At 39.8% G+C, this 22,618-nt stretch overlaps 2 protein-coding genes and 1 long non-coding RNA gene across 38 annotated transcripts in view; all 3 read left to right on the top strand.

Annotated features, from left to right (window-relative positions):
- The window catches only part of LOC125138460 (NLR family CARD domain-containing protein 3-like), a 358,584-nt gene that overhangs the window by 163,811 nt on the left and 172,155 nt on the right, over nucleotides 1-22,618 (top strand). The gene's annotated exons all lie outside the window — the stretch shown is intronic.
- Nucleotides 1,770-13,561, top strand: LOC125139353. Of its 3 annotated transcripts, none has more exons than XR_007138396.1 (3): nucleotides 1,770-1,816; nucleotides 11,651-11,824; nucleotides 12,468-13,561. It is a non-coding gene; the product is annotated as an uncharacterized LOC125139353 (long non-coding RNA). The 3 variants fall into 3 exon arrangements; XR_007138398.1 differs by lacking the exon at nucleotides 1,770-1,816 and adding an exon at nucleotides 8,784-8,829; XR_007138397.1 differs by lacking the exon at nucleotides 1,770-1,816 and adding an exon at nucleotides 9,916-9,961.
- On the top strand, nucleotides 19,008-22,551 carry rnf175 (ring finger protein 175). 2 transcript variants are annotated; one of them, XM_047802848.1, is made up of 9 exons: nucleotides 19,008-19,159; nucleotides 19,612-19,649; nucleotides 19,762-19,903; nucleotides 20,093-20,247; nucleotides 20,341-20,448; nucleotides 21,207-21,327; nucleotides 21,843-21,976; nucleotides 22,141-22,242; nucleotides 22,354-22,551. In XM_047802848.1, exons 1-9 carry the CDS (start codon nucleotides 19,139-19,141, stop codon nucleotides 22,472-22,474), a joined length of 942 nt encoding a protein of 313 aa, XP_047658804.1. In that variant the 5' UTR covers nucleotides 19,008-19,138; the 3' UTR covers nucleotides 22,475-22,551. The 2 variants fall into 2 exon arrangements, with proteins under 2 accessions (XP_047658804.1, XP_047658805.1); XM_047802849.1 differs by having other exon boundaries at nucleotides 19,018-19,502.

Raw genomic sequence — 22,618 nt, 5'->3', positions numbered from 1 at the left:
ATGACCTTCTCCTCAGTAAGACACATTCTCTAATAGTGAGACTGAAGCAGAAGTTTTAGGTTCATCATCAATGTCCTGAGGAGGAAGATTGTTTCTTTTCACTGCACACTGATGATTTCTCACAGACTCTGATGTAACTGCAATGTGTCTGAAATTACTGTGAAATTTACTAAAACATTGGAACTAATGACACAAACTGGAGCTGGGACACAAACTAAATGTACTGTGTGAGCTGCAGGGTTTAAAAGCAGCACTGACATGGAAATGATGGAAATAAATAGAACTTGGAGACTAAACTTACACAAGAGTCTCTGGTCAGCTCACACTATCAGAATATAGAATTGATGTATTTACCCTCCACCAGGGGGCAGAAGGGCTGCATGATGAAGGTTAAAATGATCATCAAGAGGCAGTTATCTGTCAGCTATCAGCTTTTTTATTTCACTTATAAACAGAAGAGAAATAAAGAAGTTCTGTGTATTATAATATAAGAAGATGTAAAATTGTGTTCAGTGTACAAGTGGGTCTGTTTTACACTCTAACTGTTATAATAAAATTAAATTGTAATAAGACTCCACTGTAGAAAACAGAATGATTCAGAGCTGAATGAACTAAACCTACACTATACATGTCAGTATTTGTACTATACATTTGTGTTGTCAAGGTTTTAGTTAGAAACACAAGTCTATCAACATGATCCAGCTTTAGTGAGGACCACAAGAGAGGAACAATATTCCCCCAGTACTAAAAGCCCTCTCTGAAGGGGAACCTACACCTGACCTAAATGATATTAAAAACTGGACACTGCTGAGTTTGTTATTCAGAGATTATAAATTACTCCCCAAGGTTTTGGCCAACAGACTGAGTGAAGTGTTAGAACAAGTCGTCCATCGTGATCAGACAGATTGTGTCCCAGGAAGATGAATGTTTATAATATTTCTGTTATCTGGGATCTTTTAGATATCAGTAAGAGTCTTAACCAGATTTTGGTCTAGTGTCAGTAGACCTAGAAAAGACTTTTGACCGAGTCGAACACAACGATTTATGAATGTGTTCACAGCATTTAGTTTTAGTCCTGATTTTGTTTCCATGATAAAGGTTTTGTACAGTGATGTTGAAAGTCTACTGAAAGTTAATGGTGACTTATGTGGTTCCTTATAAAGTTTATAGAGGTGTTATAAAGGTTGTGTCTTGTCTGGTGTGTTGTATACTTTAGTAATAGAAAGACTTTTAAACAAGTTAAGAACAGATTTGTACTGATTATATATTCTGAAGTTCACAAACCTGTTTATCAGCTGATGATGATGATGATGATGATTTAATTAAATCAGAGGTAAGTTTGATGTTGGAAATATTAAAACAATTTAAAAACATCTCTGTTACAAAAGTAAAGTGATATAAATGTAAACCCATGGATGTCCATATTGTTTACAGAGTTAAAGTGTTTCATGCCTTTCTGCAGTGTAATAGATGAACATTTATTGTGTTCTAGTCTATTTGATGTGAGGAAACTTTCTCACTAGAAATCTTTATTTGTGGTTTCTGTCAATTATTTATTTAATATATCTGACAATATTTTAGTTATTGTAATAAAGGGGTTTATATGTGTTGATGAAGAGTGTGTTATTGTGTCTCTATACAGGTTGCGTGAGTGTGATGTCTCAGATGAAGGCTGTGCTGCTCTGACTTCAGCTCTGAGATCAAACCCCTCACACCTGAGACACCTGAATCTGTCCTGTAATAAACTAGGAGACTCAGGAGTGAAGATTCTCTCTGCTGTACTGGAGAATCCTCACTGTAAACTGGAGACACTGTGGTAAGATCATCTATTAAAACATTAATAATAAATCATGGTCTAATCTTCATCCAGGTCGTAATAATAGATAAACACATTGTGTATAAATAAAACACAGTCACAGTTGTTCTTGTCAATACTGAATAAACCATTTACACTTTCACTGTCTGGGGTTAAAAAATACACCAATGAACTAACAACTTCTCCAAACACTAATTAGAGTCTGACCCTGTTTTAGGTCTGATTACTGACAGTCTGATCTTCTCAAGAAAGATCTGTTCATGTGAACTCGGATTAAAACAGAGATTTTGTTGAGATGTGAAACAGAGAAAAGTTACAGAAAACATTGACATTAATATTTTATTTCTCACATACACAACCATACACAGTACGACACGTAGTGACATGTTTTTAATCTGTCTGTGATTTATTTATTTATCTTTTTATTCAGAAAGGCAGATTCACATCAAGTACATTAGTTACAATTCTAGTCGTACAAGTACATAGATGGAGATGGGTATAGATATTTTAGATGAGATTGATCGTATTGCCTTCCTGACCTTTTCTTTTATGGACCACAACTTATTCCAGTTAAGAACCATAACAAAACAGAACAGAACCGGGCTGCGCACCACCTCAATTAAGTAAAACACCATATAAAAAGAGGGCAGGTCTACATTGAGCACAAATACAGTTAAATGAAATCAGGTCTAATTGGTTTTATATAAGTCCATTTAGTCCAAATCTTATAAAATTTTTCTTTTTCAACTTTGAGGGAAAAGATATCTTTTCCATAACATAAATCTCATAGATAATTTCAATCCATTCATCAATAGTGGGTGGATCTACTTTTAACCATTTCCTCGTAACAGATTTCTTACTGGCCGCCAATAGTATCATAAGCAGTTTTTTATCGTTAACGTTCCATGTTTCCAACCCTAGATTACCCAAATATACAGTTTCACATTTAAATGGAATGTTTACATTAAATACATTGTTTGTGTTCATGGATCTCTTTCCAGTAAGGTCTTATTGTCTGGCAGTCCCAAAAAATATGGAAGTGATTGGCTCCGTTAGATCCACAATGTCTCCAACAGGCATCTCCGCTTTTGTCCAATTTGTCTTTCCCCTCTTTGGGTATGACCGAGATCATTGCCTCCCTCCGGGGGTGGGGGGGTGGGGTGGGGATTTTCCAAAACCCAATTAAATCTTTTTAATAATGTTGGAATTAATTGATCTTGCATTGCTTTGTACCATTCTGTGGGAAATCCGCCTGTGCCTGGAGACTTACCCGCTTTCATTCTCCTGATTACTGATTGAATTTCTTCTTTTGTTATCTGAGATATTAATTTCCTGTTTTGCTCATCAGTGATCTGTGGGAGATTAATCTGGGCCAAAAAGGCATCGATCTGATTGTCATTGCTTTCCTGTGGCTGAGAATATAATGTTTTAAAATATTTTAGGAAGCATTGCTGGATTTTTTCTTGACTGGTTTCTATTTCATTTGTTGCAGAGTTTCTTATTGTGTGTATAGTTCTATCTGCTTGTTGTTTTCTCAACTTATATGATAAAAGTTTGAGTGATTTTCCACCCACCTCATAATATTGTTGCTTTGCGAAGAGGAGCTTTTTTTTGAATTTCCAGCGTGTTTATTTTGTCTATTTCTTTTTTAACTTTTTAATCTTATGTTTGTTGTCATCCTTGAAGGACTTTGCATGTTCTTCCTGTAGTCTCTTTAATTCTTCTTCCAATTTTTGGAGTTTTATTCCCTTCATTTTCTTCTCATATGAAGATATGGCTATTATTTTGCCCCTAATCACTGCTTTTAATGCATCCCAGAGAATAGGTGGGGTCACTTCTTCATTATCATCATTATCTAAGTACAATCGGATTTCTCTTTTCATTTATCCTTAGTAGCTGGGTTATTCAGAATGTTTGAGTTCAGTCTCCAAAGAGTGGATTTCTTCTTAATATTCAGATGGACTGACATATAAATGGGACTATGGTCTGAAATAGTACTAGCTTTTATTTCACAGTCATCTACACTTGCAAGATCTCCTTTAAGCATAAAAAAGTAATCTATACGCGAGTAAACATTATGAGTGGATGAGTAGTGCGAGTAATCTCTGTTCGTCGGGTTTATCTCTCGCCACATGTCCACGATCCCCACTTCACTCAACCAAGTATTTAATCTTCTACAAATGCTTTTGGCACCAGATTTCCCGTTTGATGAGTCAATTTTCGGATTTAATCGGATGTTAAAATCTCCTCCACATATTAGGATCCCTTGACTTTTTGTTGTCATTAGATCAATTATATATTTATAAAAGGACCAGTCACTGCCCAGAGGGACACGTTAATGAGACTCATCACTATTCCTTCTATTTTGGCCGTAACCATCACAAATCTGCCTTCACTATCCTTATGTTCTGATATATGTTCATAATTTACAGCACCGGATATCAGAGTCGCCACTCCTCTCCTCTTTCCCGATCTGTGGGCAGAAAAGTAGACATGTTTAAATCCTGATTTATTCAATTTGGCATGTTCAGAGTCATTAAGATGTGATTCTTGCAAAAAAGCTATCTGAATCCTCTCTTTCTTTAATTTTGAAAAGATTTTCCCCTCTTAATCGGATTGAGTACTCTGTAGCGATTTTGGCTCGCGAAGCAAGGTAAATATTTATAAGTAACTATAACGTGTTATAGTGACTTCCAAATATTTTAACTAAGTTGAAATTAACGGTACTGGAATTAACGTTACGCTTATTTGGTCTGTTCGTCCGGTGAACAGGCCGAGTAACCTTTATTAATTCTATGAAGGCGGTATCTTCCCGGCCAAGAAAGATTCGCTTTCCTTTTACTGTATACCGTAATTTAAATTAAATTAACTTAATAGAGCATGTAGTTCAGACCCGATGTTGCAGGTACCTTAATTTGTGCGCGATACTCAGAGACAAATCACCTGTGGCTCAAAATTATGACATTTAATGAATGAGACAAACACAACATAAAACTAACGACACAAACAAACAAAAGAAATAGGGAAAACGGAAATGAAAATAAAATAAAACAAAAGAAATTAAAATTGAGGAAAGGGAGGAAGAGACTGGAAAGAAGAAACTAGAGAAAGGAAGGAAAGGAATGGCAAGCTTAGACTCAAAATTAATCACACCCTAACTGGGAAATCGTCACAGAAACTTAAATTCACCTCAAGACTCAATGAAAGATTCCTACTTAAAATTACGCACCTAAATTGGTTGGTAGAGGAAACGGTTACTTGCATTGGCTTACTGCACAAGAGTCCGGATGCAACAGAGAAATCTCTGACAAGTCAGTTAGGGTGGGGTCAGACGTTCTTCCAAGTTCTCCTGAAGATCAGAGCAGTTGTCGTTCTTGGAAGTGAAGCTTGCTGGAACTTCTTTGTAGGAAGATGGAGTCGTCTCCAAGCTGTTCCGAAAGTCTGACCACGGATTAGTGGTGTTTGTGACAATTTAAAGGTCGCGAACTCCACCCATCTTTGGGGAGATGACCAATACTGCGGTCAGGATTTTGGAGATTTTTGGAAAAACTCCCTTTGTTTCAGGTGTCTGTGGGCGTGGTTTAGCTATCAAACTTTTAGATGACTTTAAAGTTTGATCCAGGGTGTATTAAGACGGTATGGCGCCTTTCGTGCTCAAATAAAATACACCAGTGCTTGAAAAATGAGTAACTGATAATTTTGTGGTCATTTGGATACTAAACATGGAGGGTAATGACGGTATGAAGGCAGCGGTACATTATATACATAGATCATTAATCAAAGGGTAACTGATGTTAATACAATATTGTGTTCTTATAAAGGCAAAGAAACAAAAATGAAACATGAAACAAGATGCACTTTCATTAGGGAAGTAAAAAGAAAACGATAGCTTCGTATACATTCTGACATCAGACCTTAAAGGGGCATACGGCATTAGAACAGGTATACATTAACATGCCAGGATCAGTAAGATATGATGATAGAGTATAACGGATTTTAAAATACAATGTTGTTTTCTGACACATGAATAAAATACACCCTTGTCAGGAAATTAAGGAGCAAATAATTTTAAGTCAGGCAAGCCTTAAAGAAGAACACATTACAAAAAGGGTTATAAGAATGAGAACCTTAGAGTACCTTATCTTTGGGTTTTATTAGTAAAAGGAATGTCTCATTGTGTTGTGTGTGTGTGTGTGTGTGTGTGTGTGTGTGTGTGTGTGTGTGTGTGTGTGTGTGTGTGTGTTCTGATTGAGGGCCCAGAGAAGCCGCATGGGGTTATCTGGACTTTGTGTAGGTTCCAGACATTCGGGAGCCAGGTGTGTGTGTAAAACTGGGTTGCTCATCGGTTAATTGAGGAGTAGATGTTGAAATTTAGGGTGCCTGGGACATGAAATCTAAAATGACTGGTACCAGACGCTACAACTCCATTTATATTATTTTTATATATGATGCTACCTTTAAAGACCTGTTTTGCATCTATGTGATTCCCCTCTTCATCCCACTCAAAAACCTGGTGCGCTTCCCCCTACCTGCAAGAACCGGCAGGGAATGAACAACTAACATATTAATAAACATAAACCTGAACACAATTTGTCCGTGTGACTTCCTATGTAGGGGTCTGTTAACCTGACCCTTTTGAGCGTCCCAAAGTGTCTCGAAGGGAAAAATCCCCCTCTTTGATCCAGAGGAAGAGGCCCTTACCTGCAACATTCGCATAGTAGAACAATAATGAAAAAAAGAAAAGAGAGAAAGAGAAAAGGGGGGGGGGGTGTCAAAGGTGAAAAATAATCCCGAACGAACCAGTCAATCCTGTCATGGAATTCCACCCTTAATTACAGTACAGTTCTAGAAATTCCACCATTAACTCCGTCTTCCTCAAGCTTGAGGTTAAATCCAGAGGGGGCCTTCTGAAGGTTCGGAGCTTCTCCCTGTAGCATGTTTCCCACCCGGCTTTGAGTGTGTCCTTCCTCGCTCGTCTGTCCACTCTTGTCCACGATAACCACTGCACCTGGAGGCCTGGTGATTGTCCGGAGGCCTGGTGATTGTCACAGTATAACCTCTTCTCCGCAGGTCCTCTGATGCCTCCTCTATATTATAGTAGGTTTTGGTTCCGTCATTGTGCCTCACGCGCAGCCTGGCTGGGAAGAGGGTCTGGAATGGAACTTTTTTCTTTCAGCACTTTGCGGATCTCAGAATATTCTCTTCGTTTTTTGAGTATTTGAGGTGGATATTCGTGGTCCAGATTTAAGTGGTTTTCTTGCCAGGTAAACCCCTTCCTCTGCCATGCTTTGCGGTGTATTGTCTCTTTTGCGTGGTGGCGCCTCTACGGGTGGCTTCGGTCCCACTGACCGATGAGCTCTCTCAATCTGCAGGTCGGGCATCTGCTAACTCGAGGCCCCCATGTAGTAAATTTTCCACAAACGAAACCATCGTTGTCGAATCCTTCTCAGTGTCCTCCGGCACCCCGTAAATCCTTATGTTATCGCGTCTGGAGTGATTTTTCTTATCCTCCATTTTAGTGTGCAGCTGTAGCATAGCCGTGATAACTTCCTCTGTGTTTTGGATCCTCTCCTCTGCTTTCTCAATTCGCCCTTCTGCCTCGTCCAGTCTGGCATTAACCTTTACAATTTCTTCTTTAATTGTCTCTAATTGTTCCTTATGTTCTCGGCGAAACTCTTATAACTCTTAGTTCTCACAGAATCAACTCCAAGTCAGACATTTCTCCGCTAGCTTAGACCTGTTAGCTGCTAATATTGCTACGTTGCTGTGACCAATCAAACATTAATATTTCCATCATGATTTAAAACATGAAGACTGATTGTAATGTTAGCTGAAGTGAAAATATCCTGTACCCTTCTGTCTTAAGCCCCACCCATCATAAGCCCATCACTGTGCCCCGTCTCCCTGTTGTGCCCCACCCCCTCATTTTGAGACCCCCGTGCCTTGCCTCCTCACCGTTTTGCATCCCCTTAATGTGCCCCGCCCCGCCCCACCCATTTCTGTACCCGTCCCCTTAACTGTGCCCCACCCTGTTGGTTGTGCCCCGCTCGCCGCCTCATTGTACCCCAAACTTTTTACTGTGTCCTGTCCCCTAACTTTGACCCCATCACTCTGCCTGGCGCCTCACTTTGACACCTCTTCACATGCCCCGCCCATATTGTGCCCCGCCCCCTCACTGTGCTCCTTTGTTCACTTTTCTCAGTAGAAATGTGGACTTGCAGTCAGATGATAATTAATAATCCCACATTGTACGTGAGGACTGAGGAGATGTAACTACCAGACTAACACTTATCACTGTGTTAATGAGCAGTATGTGAATGTGGATTTAGATGAATGACCACTTCCTGTTTTACACATCTGATTTATTTGCCACAGATTTGATCAATAATGTTAAATTGTTAACTGCTAAAAGAAGCTTTTCTTTTCTCTTCTCATTTCTAAACTCTTCTAAAACTGGATGTGATTTAGTCATCAGTGAAAGCTTTTGGAAGTGATTTATTCATTTAGACGACTAGTTAGTTAGTTTTCTTACAAAAATACTAGTTGTGGATTTAAGGTTGTTTAGCTAAAAAGGTTTACATGTGTAATTGTAGTAAAGATCTTTACAGTGAAATAAAATGTAAATCTGAAATAATAAAATGATCTGCAGCTCAAAGTTACATTCAGGTTTCTTATGTTATATGATGACAAACTAACTAACAAACAAATAAATCAATAAATAAATAAATAAAGGTTTTGTTGGTGATTTTGCAAAAACAAAAAATAGATCAAAGTGATTAAACACTAGAAACGTCCCTGTGTACAACCAGTGAAGAGTGTGTTATTGTGTCTCTATACAGGTTGTATAGGTGTGGTGTCTCAGATGAAGGCTGTGCTGCTCTGACTTCAGCTCTGAGATCAAACCCCTCACACCTGAGAGAACTGGATCTGTCTGATAATAAACTAGGAGACTCAGGAGTGAAGAGTCTCTCTGCTGTACTGGAGAATCCTCACTGTAAACTGGAGAAACTGGGGTAAGATCATCTATTAAAACATTAATAATAAATCATGGTCTAATCTTCATCCAGGTCGTAATAATAGATAAACACATTGTGTATAAATAAAACACAGTCACAGTTGTTCTTGTCAATACTGAATAAACCATTTACACTTTCACTGTCTGGGGTTAAAAAATACACCAATGAACTAACAACTTCTCCAAACACTAATTAGAGTCTGACCCTGTTTTAGGTCTGATTACTGACAGTCTGATCTTCTCAAGAAACATCTGTTCATGTGAACTCGGATTAAAACAGCTGTGACTGTTTTATTTATACAGGATGTGTATATTTTTACATTTATATTTTATTTCTCACATTTTATTTATGTGTAAAATAAAACCTGGCTGATGTCTCAGTGTTGTGTATGAAAGTCCAGAAAAAGTCCAAGTTCTAGTCTTATGTGTTGTCCTGGTCTGTAAAGTGTGTGTTACTCAGTCCACAATAATACACACTGTCTACAGTCAGGGTCGACACTCGAGCCCCAGTAAAATGTTCCTGATAAATCAGTGTCTGATGATGTAGATTACAGTAGATATGTCTGAAAATAGGCTTCGTCTTCATCACACATTAATATTTACATCATGGTTTAAAACATGAAGACTGATTGTAATGTTAGCTGAAGGGAAAATATCCTGTACCTTTTAGTCATAAGCCCCGCCCATCATAAGCTACGCCCATCATAAGCTACGCCCATCACTGTGTCCCAGTCTACTTGTTGTGCCCCACCCACTTATTTCAACAAACAAATGAATGAATAAATAAATAAATCCTTTGTTGGGGTTTTTGGCAAATAAATAAATAAATAGATAAATAAATAAATGTGTTTTCAGGTTTCTGTAAAATTCTTGTGTGCCTGTGATGAAAGTGATTAAACACTAGAAACGTCCCTGTGTACAACCAGTGAAGAGTGTGTTATTGTGTCTCTATACAGGTTGTATAGTTGTGATGTCTCAGATGAAGGCTGTGCTGCTCTGACTTCAGCTCTGAGATCAAACCCCTCACACCTGAGAGAACTGAATCTGTCTGATAATAAACTAGGAGACTCAGGAGTGAAGATTCTCTCTGCTGTACTGGAGAATCCTCACTGTAAACTGGAGAAACTGTGGTAAGATCATCTCTCTGAGCATCACATGACCTTCTCCTCAGTAAGACACATTCTCTAATAGTGAGACTGAAGCAGAAGTTTTAGGTTCATCATCAATGTCCTGAGGAGGAAGATTGTTTCTTTTCACTGCACACTGATGATTTCTCACAGACTCTGATGTAACTGCAATGTGTCTGAAATTACTGTGAAATTTACTAAAACATTGGAACTAATGACACAAACTGGAGCTGGGACACAAACTAAATGTACTGTGTGAGCTGCAGGGTTTAAAAGCAGCACTGACATGGAAATGATGGAAATAAATAGAACTTGGAGACTAAACTTACACAAGAGTCTCTGGTCAGCTCACACTATCAGAATATAGAATTGATGGATTTACCCTCCACCAGGGGGCAGAAGGGCTGCATGATGAAGGTTAAAATGATCATCAAGAGGCAGTTATCTGTCAGCTATCAGCTTTTTTATTTCACTTATAAACAGAAGAGAAATAAAGAAGTTCTGTGTATTATAATATAAGAAGATGTAAAATTGTGTTCAGTGTACAAGTGGGTCTGTTTTACACTCTAACTGTTATAATAAAATTAAATTGTAATAAGACTCCACTGTAGAAAACAGAATGATTCAGAGCTGAATGAACTAAACCTACACTATACATGTCAGTATTTGTACTATACATTTGTGTTGTCAAGGTTTTAGTTAGAAACACAAGTCTATCAACATGATCCAGCTTTAGTGAGGACCACAAGAGAGGAACAATATTCCCCCAGTACTAAAAGCCCTCTCTGAAGGGGAACCTACACCTGACCTAAATGATATTAAAAACTGGACACTGCTGAGTTTGTTATTCAGAGATTATAAATTACTCCCCAAGGTTTTGGCCAACAGACTGAGTGAAGTGTTAGAACAAGTCGTCCATCGTGATCAGACAGATTGTGTCCCAGGAAGATGAATGTTTATAATATTTCTGTTATCTGGGATCTTTTAGATATCAGTAAGAGTCTTAACCAGATTTTGGTCTAGTGTCAGTAGACCTAGAAAAGACTTTTGACCGAGTCGAACACAACGATTTATGAATGTGTTCACAGCATTTAGTTTTAGTCCTGATTTTGTTTCCATGATAAAGGTTTTGTACAGTGATGTTGAAAGTCTACTGAAAGTTAATGGTGACTTATGTGGTTCCTTATAAAGTTTATAGAGGTGTTATAAAGGTTGTGTCTTGTCTGGTGTGTTGTATACTTTAGTAATAGAAAGACTTTTAAACAAGTTAAGAACAGATTTGTACTGATTATATATTCTGAAGTTCACAAACCTGTTTATCAGCTGATGATGATGATGATGATGATGATGATGATGATGATGATGTTTAATTAAATCAGAGGTAAGTTTGATGTTGGAAATATTAAAACAATTTAAAAACATCTCTGTTACAAAAGTAAAGTGATATAAATGTAAACCCATGGATGTCCATATTGTTTACAGAGTTAAAGTGTTTCATGCCTTTCTGCAGTGTAATAGATGAACATTTATTGTGTTCTAGTCTATTTGATGTGAGGAAACTTTCTCACTAGAAATCTTTATTTGTGGTTTCTGTCAATTATTTATTTAATAAATCTGACAATATTTTAGTTATTGTAATAAAGGGGTTTAAATATGTGTTGATGAAGAGTGTGTTATTGTGTCTCTATACAGGTTGCGTATGTGTGATGTCTCAGATGAAGGCTGTGCTGCTCTGACTTCAGCTCTGAGATCAAACCCCTCACACCTGAGAGAACTGGGTCTGTCCTGTAATTATCTAGGATACTCAGTAAAGAAGCTGCTGTCTGATCTTAAGCATGATGAACATTACAAACTACAGACAGTGGAGTGAGTAATGACCTGTTAATAAAAGTTTACCCTCATTATCATTACACATTGATACACATCACATTTCTCTGCAATAACTTTCACATTATCAGGTTAGAAAATGTCACTATATTCTGTTTAATCAGGATTTTTCTACCGATTCTCTTTAATGCTGTTTTGTGTTCAGTAAAGTGTGTTGATGTAAAATTCATGTGAAGGCAGAAAACAGGGATTCAGACAGTCTACAAAAAGTCACCAATGAGTTGATGAGAGTGATTGTTAATGAACATTGTGTCTTCTGTCATTCCTGTAAAATTCACCTGAGTTTGTTCTTAAAGTCTGCACTTAAATATAAATGTAGAACAAGATCTAAATGACACAGTAGTGTTTGTTATATAAAAAAGCTCCTGTGATTGGATAAGAGCAGTGATGTGATGGGTAAAGATCTGCTCATTATCCTGTTAGAACTTGTGGAAGTTCTCATTTGTTCTAGTTAAATGTTAGAACACAGATGTTAGTAAGAATGAAGAAATGTTGAATGATTCATTATAAACAGGAGATGATGATGTTTCTGTTGGAGCAGAGATGATTACATGCTGTTGGTCATGAAGTACCACAGTCCACTTTGTGCTGATTAATTCACATCTTTTTCTTTCATATTCAGCTTCTAATGAATATCTGTGTGTGATGAAGACTCCAGTGTTCCTGCATTACCATGATGGAGAATAGAGAACATGTTTATTAACACATCACTCATTTAGTTCTAACACATTAAACACACACAGAGACGTGAGAAGTGTGTGTTCATCGTGTACAGTGAATCAGACTAAACACAATTCTACACTGAGTTTATAATGACCTCTGATCCCTGGATAAAATTCCCTGGACCTCAATCCCATAAAAACCTGAGGGATTATTTGTAACAGCAGGTGAAAATCCACATGAACTCGAGCTGAACCCTGTTCATTTTACTGTTTGTGTCATTTATTATGTGTTTATTATTGTGATATAATTTACACTTTTTACACATGTACACTTATAGCTATATTAGTCACGATGACATAAAGGCGAGTGAGGATCCAAATGCAGTTTAACCTTTTATCAATCCAGAACAAGAAGCAAGCAACAGATAAACAGGCAAAAACAGGGCAGAACACTGAGCGGAACAGGGAACAGGAACAGAGACATAAACAGACAACATACCACAACGACTAACATCAGGGACGTGAACAAAGAGCGGAGACAATCAGAGACAAAGACAAAACACCTGGGGAAGAGATTGAGTGCAATTAGTGTCCATGGTAACAAATGAGTGGGCGGGGCCAACAATTAACAGCAGGGAGTGACAGCAGACAGAAACAGGGCAAAACACAGACTCATTACTATATTACTGGGTACATAACTAACATTATATTGTATAAAGGCACTTAAATGTCTTGTAGAAATACATCATACATTTAGAAGGAATGAATTACATCATATTATAAAGGATGAATTTAAATAATAAAATAATAAAACTTCATTTCTTTCCCTCACTGATTATGATATAAACTATAGAGTTAATGTGCTTCTTTTCTCTCATTCTATTTTCAGTGTAAGTTTTGCTCGTGTCTTGTCGTCTATATCCAGCTCTGTGAACTTTTATTAAAAAATACAATAAAAATATATTTTTAACTATATTTTATTCACAACGTGCTTCTAATGAACGTTCTGTTATTTTGTTTATACCTGAATACTGAATAAACAATTATTAACACAGCTGTATCTCATTAATATTTAATAAAATCCAATCCATATTTACTGACTGTCACTTATTAGTGTTGAGGTTTTATGCTTTGTTCATTAATGTTAATTAACACTTAATAAGGTCGTTACATCCGATTATAATGAACTGAGACTTTTAATAAAAAACTTCAGTGTAAAGTTTCTACTTCAACATTCAGTGAGATGACGGTGATAAATGTCCTGGTCCTGTTCTTATAGACGTCGCCATGGTGACACTCGTCCTCGTCATGAAGGTCTGACGTTTAAAGTCCAGTCTGATTTGTCCCCAGACATTCAGACCAAATGTTTATGAACAACTGCCTCAGTCAGGGTGGTGTATTTACCCAGGGGGCAAATCTGTGGTCCAGTTCTGTTTAAACTCCCTTTAATAGTTCCTTTGTCCACTTCCCCTCAGTGGAGTGTTACTGCTACACAAACACACTGCTACACAAACACACACACTGCTACACACACACTGCCACACACACACTGCTACACAAACACACTGCTACACACACTGCTACACAAACACACACACACACACACTGCTACACAAACATACTGCTACACACACACTGCTACACACACTGCTACACAAACAGCTACACAAACACACTGCTACACAAACACACACACACACACTGCTACACACACTGCTACACAAACATACTGCTACACAAACACACTGCTACACAAACACACACACTGCTACACACACTGCTACACAAACACACACACTGCTACACACACTGCTACACAAACACACACACTGCTACACACACACACACACTGCTACACAAACACACTGCTACACACACTGCTACACAAACACACACACTGCTACACAAACACACTGCTTCACACACACACACTGCTACACAAACACACACACTGCTACACAAACACACTGCTACACACACTGCTACACAAACACATACTGCTACACACACATACACTGCTACACATACACTGCTACACAAACAAACAGCTACACAAACACACTGCTACACACATACACTAATACACAAACATACTGCTACACACACACTGCTACACAAACACACTGCTACACACACACACTGCTACACACACACACTGCTACACACACACACTGCTACACAAACAAACTGCTACAAAAACATACTGCTACACAAACACTGCCCAGCAAAAATACTGCTACACACACACATTGATACACAAACACACACTACTCCACAAACACTGTTACACAAACAGACTGTTACACAAACATACTGTTACACAACCAAAAGCAATTTTATAAGTCAAAATTTTCTCTAAGCTCTAATACACACATAAATACACACATACACACACACACACACACACACACACACCTCTTTGTATGGTTCACTATGACATTCTGTGTACAATCTCAGCCTTGATTTTCAGACGAAGTTTGTTTTTCAGTGTTCAACACGTGTGTGTGTTTGTGTGTGTTTGTGTGTGTTCAGTAGTGTGAGAGGACGTGTGTGTGTTTGTGTGTGTTCAGTAGTGTGAGAGGATGTGTGTGTGTTTGTGTGTTCAGTAGTGTGAGAGGACGTGTGTGTGTTTGTGTGTGTTCAGTAGTGTGAGAGGATGTGTTTGTTTGTGTGTTCAGTAGTGTGAGAGGACATGTGTGTCTTTGTGTGTGTTCAGTAGTGTGAGAGGACGTGTGTGTCTTTGTGTGTGTTCAGTAGTGTGAGAGGACGTGTGTGTGTTTGTGTGTTCAGTAGTGTGAGAGGACGTGTGTGTGTTTGTGTGTGTTCAGTAGTGTGAGAGGACGTGTGTGTGTTTGTGTGTTCAGTAGTGTGAGAGGACGTGTGTGTGTTTGTTTGTGTGTTCAGTAGTGTGAGAGGACGTGTGTGTGTTTGTGTGTGTTCAGTAGTGTGAGAGGACGTGTGTGTGTTTGTGTGTGTTCAGTAGTGTGAGAGGACGTGTGTGTGTTTGTGTGTGTTCAGTAGTGTGAGAGGACGTGTGTGTGTTTGTGTGTGTTCAGTAGTGTGAGAGGACGTGTGTGTGTTTGTTCAGTAGTGTGAGAGGACGTGTGTGTGTTTGTGTGTGTTCAGTAGTGTGAGAGGACGTGTGTGTGTTTGTGTGTGTTCAGTAGTGTGAGAGGACGTGTGTGTGTTTGTGTGTGTTCAGTAGTGTGAGAGGACGTGTGTGTGTTTGTGTGTGTTCAGTAGTGTGAGAGGACGTGTGTGTGTTTGTGTGTGTTCAGTAGTGTGAGAGGACGTGTGTGTGTTTGTGTGTGTTCAGTAGTGTGAGAGGACGTGTGTGTGTTTGGGTGTGTTCAGTAGTGTGAGAGGACGTGTGTGTGTTTGTGTGTGTTCAGTAGTGTGAGAGGACGTGTGTGTGTTTGTGTGTGTTCAGTAGTGTGAGAGGACGTGTGTGAAGTAACTTTTTTACAGACTCCTGAAGGCCATCAGCGCCCCCATGTGGAGAGACTTTAGTCTAATAAACACAGAGGAATTTACACAGGAAGGTTCATGTTATTTATACCTAAAAAGCACACAAACAGGGCCGATGAGATGAGACGCTGAACTCTTCTCTCAGTTACACTGCATTGTGGAAATAATCCGAATCAGAATGGAGTCAGAAGTGTGATAATGTTAATGTGCTCCCAGGATGAAGATAGGATTAATGATGAGGTGTGTTTGATGTTTTGAGAGCACATGGCACTGTGAATCCTCTCTCAGTAAACTTACACTGGGCGGTTGTGTGTGTGTGTGTGTGTGTGTGTGTGTGTGTGTGTGTGTGTGTGTGTGTGTGTGTGTGTGTGTGTGAGTGTGTGTTTGTGTGTTTGTGTGTGTGTGTGAGTGTGTGTGTTTGTGTGTGTGTGTGTGTGTGTGTGTGTGTGTGTGTGTGTGTGTGTGTGTGTGTGTGTGAGTGTGTGTGTGTGTGTGTGTGTGTGTTTGTGAGTGTGTGTGTGTGTGTGTGTGTGTGTACGTGTGAGTGTGTGTGTGTGTGTGTGTGTGTGTGTGTGGTGTTGAACAGTAAACACACAGCTGTCAGACTTAACAGTTGAATGAATTTTTCCTACTGTAAATGTGAATGTGTTCTACTACAACACACAACTGCATCAATCTCTGAGAAACTCTTGATGTTCTATGAGGATGTTTTTCGCCTACAGACGACTTGTGTGACTTTTTCTGCTTTAAAAGGCTTTAAAGCTTCTGAAACTCATATCACCAGATTACAAACACAGCCTTCTTCACCTTAGAAATATCACCAAGCTGAGAAACATCCTGTCTGTCTCTGATGCTGAGAAGCTAGTTGATGCCTTCATGACCTCTAGACTGGACTATTGTAATGCATTACTAGGTGGTTGTCCTGCATCTTTAATAAATAGGTTACAGTTAGTCCAAAATGCAGCTGCCAGAGTTCTCACTAGGACAAGAAAGTATGACCTTTAACCCCAATGTTATCATCTCTACACTGGCTACCTGTTAAGTTTAGAACTGATTACAAACTGCTGCTACTTACGTACAAGGCTCTTAATGGTTTAGCTCCCATGTATCTAACTAGTCTTCTAACACGTTACAATCCTTCACGCTCTCTGACATCACAAAACTCAGGACTTCTGCTAGTTCCCAGAATATCTAAGTCTACTAAAGGTGGTAGAGCGTTTTCTTATTTAGCTCCCAAACTTTGGAATAGTCTTCCTGATAGTGTTCGGGGCTCAGACACACTTTCCCAGTTTAAATGTAGATTAAAAACTCATCTCTTTAGTCAGGCGTACACATAATACATCCCATAATATTGTGCTCTATTACATCAGACTAAATGCACATTATCATCTAGTGCTGGTTAATATTATAAACAGCTGCTACATTAATTCCTCTCCACTGCTTCTCTCTCTACCATCACGAGGCATCCAGACATTGTACCAGCTCTGATCGTCTTGATTTTGGACGTCCACTGAGATGAGGACGACTCTGTGAGGATCCTGAGACATCTACAGATCTACCAGCTCCAGTTGAACTCTGCTATACTAAAGAGGAGATGTAACTCCATGTGATCTTTGAGGACAACAACCTCCTCATCACTACAACATTTATCAGACTGTATATATATAATCACACCCCCAGTGTCACCCAGATGAGGATGAGGTTATATAATCACACCCCCAGTGTCACCCAGATGAGGATGAGGTTATATAATCACACCCCCAGTGTCACCCAGATGAGGATGAGGTTCCCCTTTGAGTCTGGTTCCTCTCAAGGTTCCTTCCTTTACCATCTAAGGGAGTTTTTCCTCCCCACAGTCACCTGAGTCACCTCAGACTTGTTCATTGGGAGATAAATACATACACATTTAAATATTAATCTTGAATTTCTGTATTATATTAATCTTTATATTATTCTATATAATAACCTTCTGCTCTATGTTTATGTTCTGTGAAGCTGCTTTGAGACGATGTCTATTGTAAAAAGCGCTATACAAATAAACTTACATTGAATTGAATTGTCTGAGCAGGTCCATGATAGCATTGAGTCCCCATCAGCTGAACACTTTTTGGTCATCATGCTCAGTCCTGAAGAGCGGAGGTGGCTCCAGCTCTGGTTCTCACCTGCTTTAGAAGTGGTATGGAGCATACATGAGTGCTCTGTGTTCTGGAATTAGGTTCATGTGGTTTGAGTAGCTGAGGTCTGGTAGACGCTGGGGATGTGTATGTAAATTCATTTAGAGTTCCTACGGTAAATAAAGTGTACGTTTACTCTCCAAATCTTATCCATAAAGGGTTTAGGTTTTTATCCCAACCACACTGGAGCCACATCTGAGTCCTCCTGTTTAATCAGTTGATCTGAGCTTTTATGAACATCTGGAGGATGCCAACGCTTTCCACAGAAGATCGGACACATCTGATGTCAGAGATGTTAACGTTATGTTAATTAGATCACAGAGTTTTAGCGCATGATGTTTTTAATCTTATGATAAATTGAAGCCTTATAACGAGTCGTTATGCCCAACACAGTGGGAACGCTCTTGTTGTAGGGAGTTTCTCTGCAGTTCCAGCTGTTATTCTACAGAAGTGACCATCGATGTGTTGGCGATCATCACTGTCTGTGATTTATGTGGTTATGTAACAACAACAACAACAACAACAACAACAACAATAATAATAATCATCATCATCATCATCATCATCATCATCGTCCCTCATTTTAAATCACAAACATTGCTCTGATCTTTTCCATTTTAGTTTTATGGCTTTTTCTTAAAATAGTACGATTTTATTCCTTAAAAATTGGTACCAAAAACATTAGATTAGTTTTCTATCAGCTATAAATACCCGAATAAAGACAAACAGATTAAACACGTGTGTAATCATCGATAGTGTGAAAGTTTTCTGTAAGATAAGACGGCTAAAGGAGGACTTTTAGTTTGAAAGCCGCGGACTAACCGGAAGCTCATATGACGTGTACATGTTAAAGTACGCCGAACATTTTGGGGATCTTTATGTCATAACTCCGTCCGTTATTCGGTGATTACTGTCTGTAGATCAGCGGTATGGTGATGATGCGCGCCGCTCAGTATAGAGTCTGATGTCGGTAGATCAGATGACCGACTATGGCTGAGCTTCACGCGCAGGTAGCATCAGACCCTCTGCCCTGTAAATACCCCTGTGACCCCGGGCTAGGGTTCGGGTTCGGGTTCGGCTTTATTCTGCCGCATGTTAGTACCGAGGGCCACTTAATGATCCGCTTGTGTAGAAGCGCGTGTTTTTATTCTCCTTTATGATACTAAATAAAAGCTGGATCCTAATAATGTGTGTGTTTATTCACATGGTGAGGATTAGTTCATGTGTTCACAGCGTTATAACGAGTTATAACAGCGATTCTAAACGTCTGTAATCATTAACATGGGTAAGGAGTCTCCAGTGTCAGTGCTGTGTTAAAGCTGGAGTTGTCAACAGGTCCCAGGTTGTTTAGGGGTCAGTAACACACTGAGATTCCTCTTTAATAGCTGATGGAACACCAGAGACTGTAACTGTAAAGGGATCGGTGAGAAATAATAAATAAAACGCTTTATTTTTTCTGCAGGAAGATCTTTCCAAAATGTCCTACAGAGAAAACTGGAAGTGAGTGTGTCTCGAATTCAGTGTTGTGTTTGTGTGTAATGTGTGAAGGCATCATGTCCAGTGCTGTAGACGTCCTGCTCTTTATGGTCTGTTTGTGTTCACGTCTCTATAGAGTACAGCATGAGCGACTGCATGTGCAGCACCGTGGTCATGAGGCCATGCACGCTGAGATGGTCCTGATTCTCATCGCCACACTGGTGGTGGCTCAGATTGTTCTGGTCCAGTGGAAACAAAGACACTGCAGATCTTACACAGTGAGTCTGTCTGCAGAACCGAGTGATTAGAAAAGGATTCAGGACTGAAGGAGCTTTGGTTTCTCCACACTGATCAAACCTTTGTGCTCTACATTTCTCATAAAATAAATCGTTTGGGGAAACTGTGATGTGTGTGTGTGTGTGTGTGTGTGTGTGTGTGTGTGTGTGTGTGTGTGTGTGTGTGTGTAGTTTGTGACCCTCCTACAGATGTGGGTGGTTCCTCTCTACTTCACTGTGAAGCTGTACTGGTGGCGTTTTTTGTCCACATGGGGCATGTTCTCCATCATCACCAGCTACATCATATTCAGAGCCACACGTAAACCTCTGTCTGGGAGAACACCCAGGTACCAAAACTGATCACTCTTTTACTGAACATCACTGACTCTTGTCATTCTTCTGCTGAGGTGAACATGTGATGAGCTGCTGGTGTTTTACAGGATGGTTTATAAATGGTTCCTGCTCATTTACAAGCTGAGCTACGCTGTCGGAGTCCTCGGATACCTGGCCATCATGTTTACTTTGTTTGGCTTCAATGTGTTTTTTAGGTATGTGCCTCACTGTGCCTCACTGTGCCTCACTGTGCCTCACTGTGCCTCACTGTGCATCACTGTGCCTCGTTGTGCCTCACTGTGCCTCACTGTGCCTCGCTGTGCCTCACTGTGCCTCATTGTCCCTCACTTTCCCTCACTGTGCCTCGTTGTGCCTCACTGTGCGTCAGTGTCCCTTGCTGTCTTTTACCTACCTCACTATCCCTTACTGTGCCCCAGTGTCCCTCGTTGTGCCTCGCTGTCACTCACTGTCCTGCGCTGTCTCTCACTGTCCCTCACTGTCCCTTTATTAGTCTGCTAGGGGGTAAAACCGAGCCATAAACTAAAACTAGTGACTGAATGAGTTCTTCATTAGAGTTACAAAGTAAAAATCTGATCTCATGTAAGACTTTATTATTAATCTGTGTGAATATTAATGATGTCAGTGTAAATCTGGGGTTTATTTTGTTGGACACGTCTGATGAGTTGGACACGTCTGATGAGTTGGACACGTCCGATGAGTTGGACACGTCTGATGAGTTGGACACGTCTGATGAGTTGGACACGTCCGATGAGTTGGACACGTCTGATGAGTTGGACACGTCTGATGAGTTGGACACGTCCGATGAGTTGGACACGTCTGATGAGTTGGACACGTCCGATGAGTTGGACACGTCTGATGAGTTGGACACGTCTGATGAGTTGGACACGTCTGATCTAAACAGATGATTAATATTCAGTATCATTGAGTTAAAGTGTCTGATCTGATTGGACAGGATCAGGGCAGAGGACTCGATGGATGTGGGCGTGGTCATGCTCTTCTACGGACTGTACTATGGAGTGATGGGACGAGACTTTGCTGAAATCTGCTCGGACTACATGGCGTCTACTCTCGGGGTGAAGACTCTTTATTTATAAACTGCTTCATGACCGTGAACTAAATCACACTTTACTTCACTTCAGGAAAACTTTTCTTTTTTAAGTTTGTTTGAGATCTCAGTGCTTTTCTATAAGATGAATAAAACACCAGAAGATAATCAGCTTGAGGATCAGCTTAAGGATCAGCTTAAGGATCAGCATAAGGATCAGCTTAAGGATCAGCATAAGGATCAGCATAAGGATCAGCTTAAGGATCAGCTTAAGGATCAGCTTAAGGATCAGCTTAAGGATCAGCTTGAGGATCAGCTTAAGGATCAGCTTAAGGATCAGATTAAGGATCAGCTTGAGGATCAGATTAAGGATCAGCTTGAGGATCAGTAGCTCTGCTTTCCTCCTGACAGCGTGACCCCCAGTGTGTTCTTCCTCTCTGTGTTTAAGTGCAGTGTGTCATTACCTGAGTGTGTGTGTGTGTGTGTGTGTGTGTGTGTGTGTGTGTGTGTGTGTGTGTGTGTGTGTGTGTGTGTGTGTTTCAGTACTATAACCTGGGTGGAATGCCGTCTCGGAGCCTGTGCCATGATATCTGTGCTGTTTGTGGACAGAAGACTTTAGTGGAGGTGGATGAGGAGGGCGTGATGGAGGACACCTACCAGCTGTCCTGCAGTCATGTGTAAAGCTGCCGAAGCGTCTCGAGCGTTTCGGTCACATCTCACTCTAGAGCCTGAATTTAATTCTAATCTCGAGTCGAACTTTACTGACTCAGTGATGTGTAAATGTTATCATTCTGAGGGAGGTGACATCATCCGGACTCATGTTCATGTTGTTGGCTGACAGATTTCATGAGTTCTGTATTCGCGGCTGGTGCATTGTGGGTAAGAAGCAGACGTGTCCATACTGCAATGAGAAAGTGGACCTGAAGAGAATGATGAACAATCCGTATCCTTTAGCTCTGCTTTATTCCCTGATCCCAGTATTTTTATAGAATATCGTGTTGTGAAATTTCGTGTTTGTTTATTGAGGAGTTTTCGTCTTAACCGCGATCTCCAGCTGGGAGCGAACACACGTCCTGTACGGTCAGCTGCTCGACTGGCTCAGGTACCTGGTTGCCTGGCAACCGATCATCATCGGCTTCGTGCACGGGATCAATTTTTCACTTGGTCTGGAGTGAAGTGTGATGAAGAGTCGTCAAAAAGTGTTCGATTGTGTGCTATTTTATTATTTATTTATAAACTATAAGTTAATGTAGATGATGTCGTCATTTATTTATCTGATAAACAACATGACGGCCGTGAAAAAAGCCTGAGACATTTAT

Source organism: Tachysurus fulvidraco, chromosome 18 (assembly GCF_022655615.1).
Source record: "Tachysurus fulvidraco isolate hzauxx_2018 chromosome 18, HZAU_PFXX_2.0, whole genome shotgun sequence".
Lineage (NCBI taxonomy): Eukaryota > Metazoa > Chordata > Actinopteri > Siluriformes > Bagridae > Tachysurus > Tachysurus fulvidraco.
The sequence above is the reverse complement of the archived record's forward strand: the minus strand, read 5'-3'. Positions and strand labels throughout refer to the sequence as shown.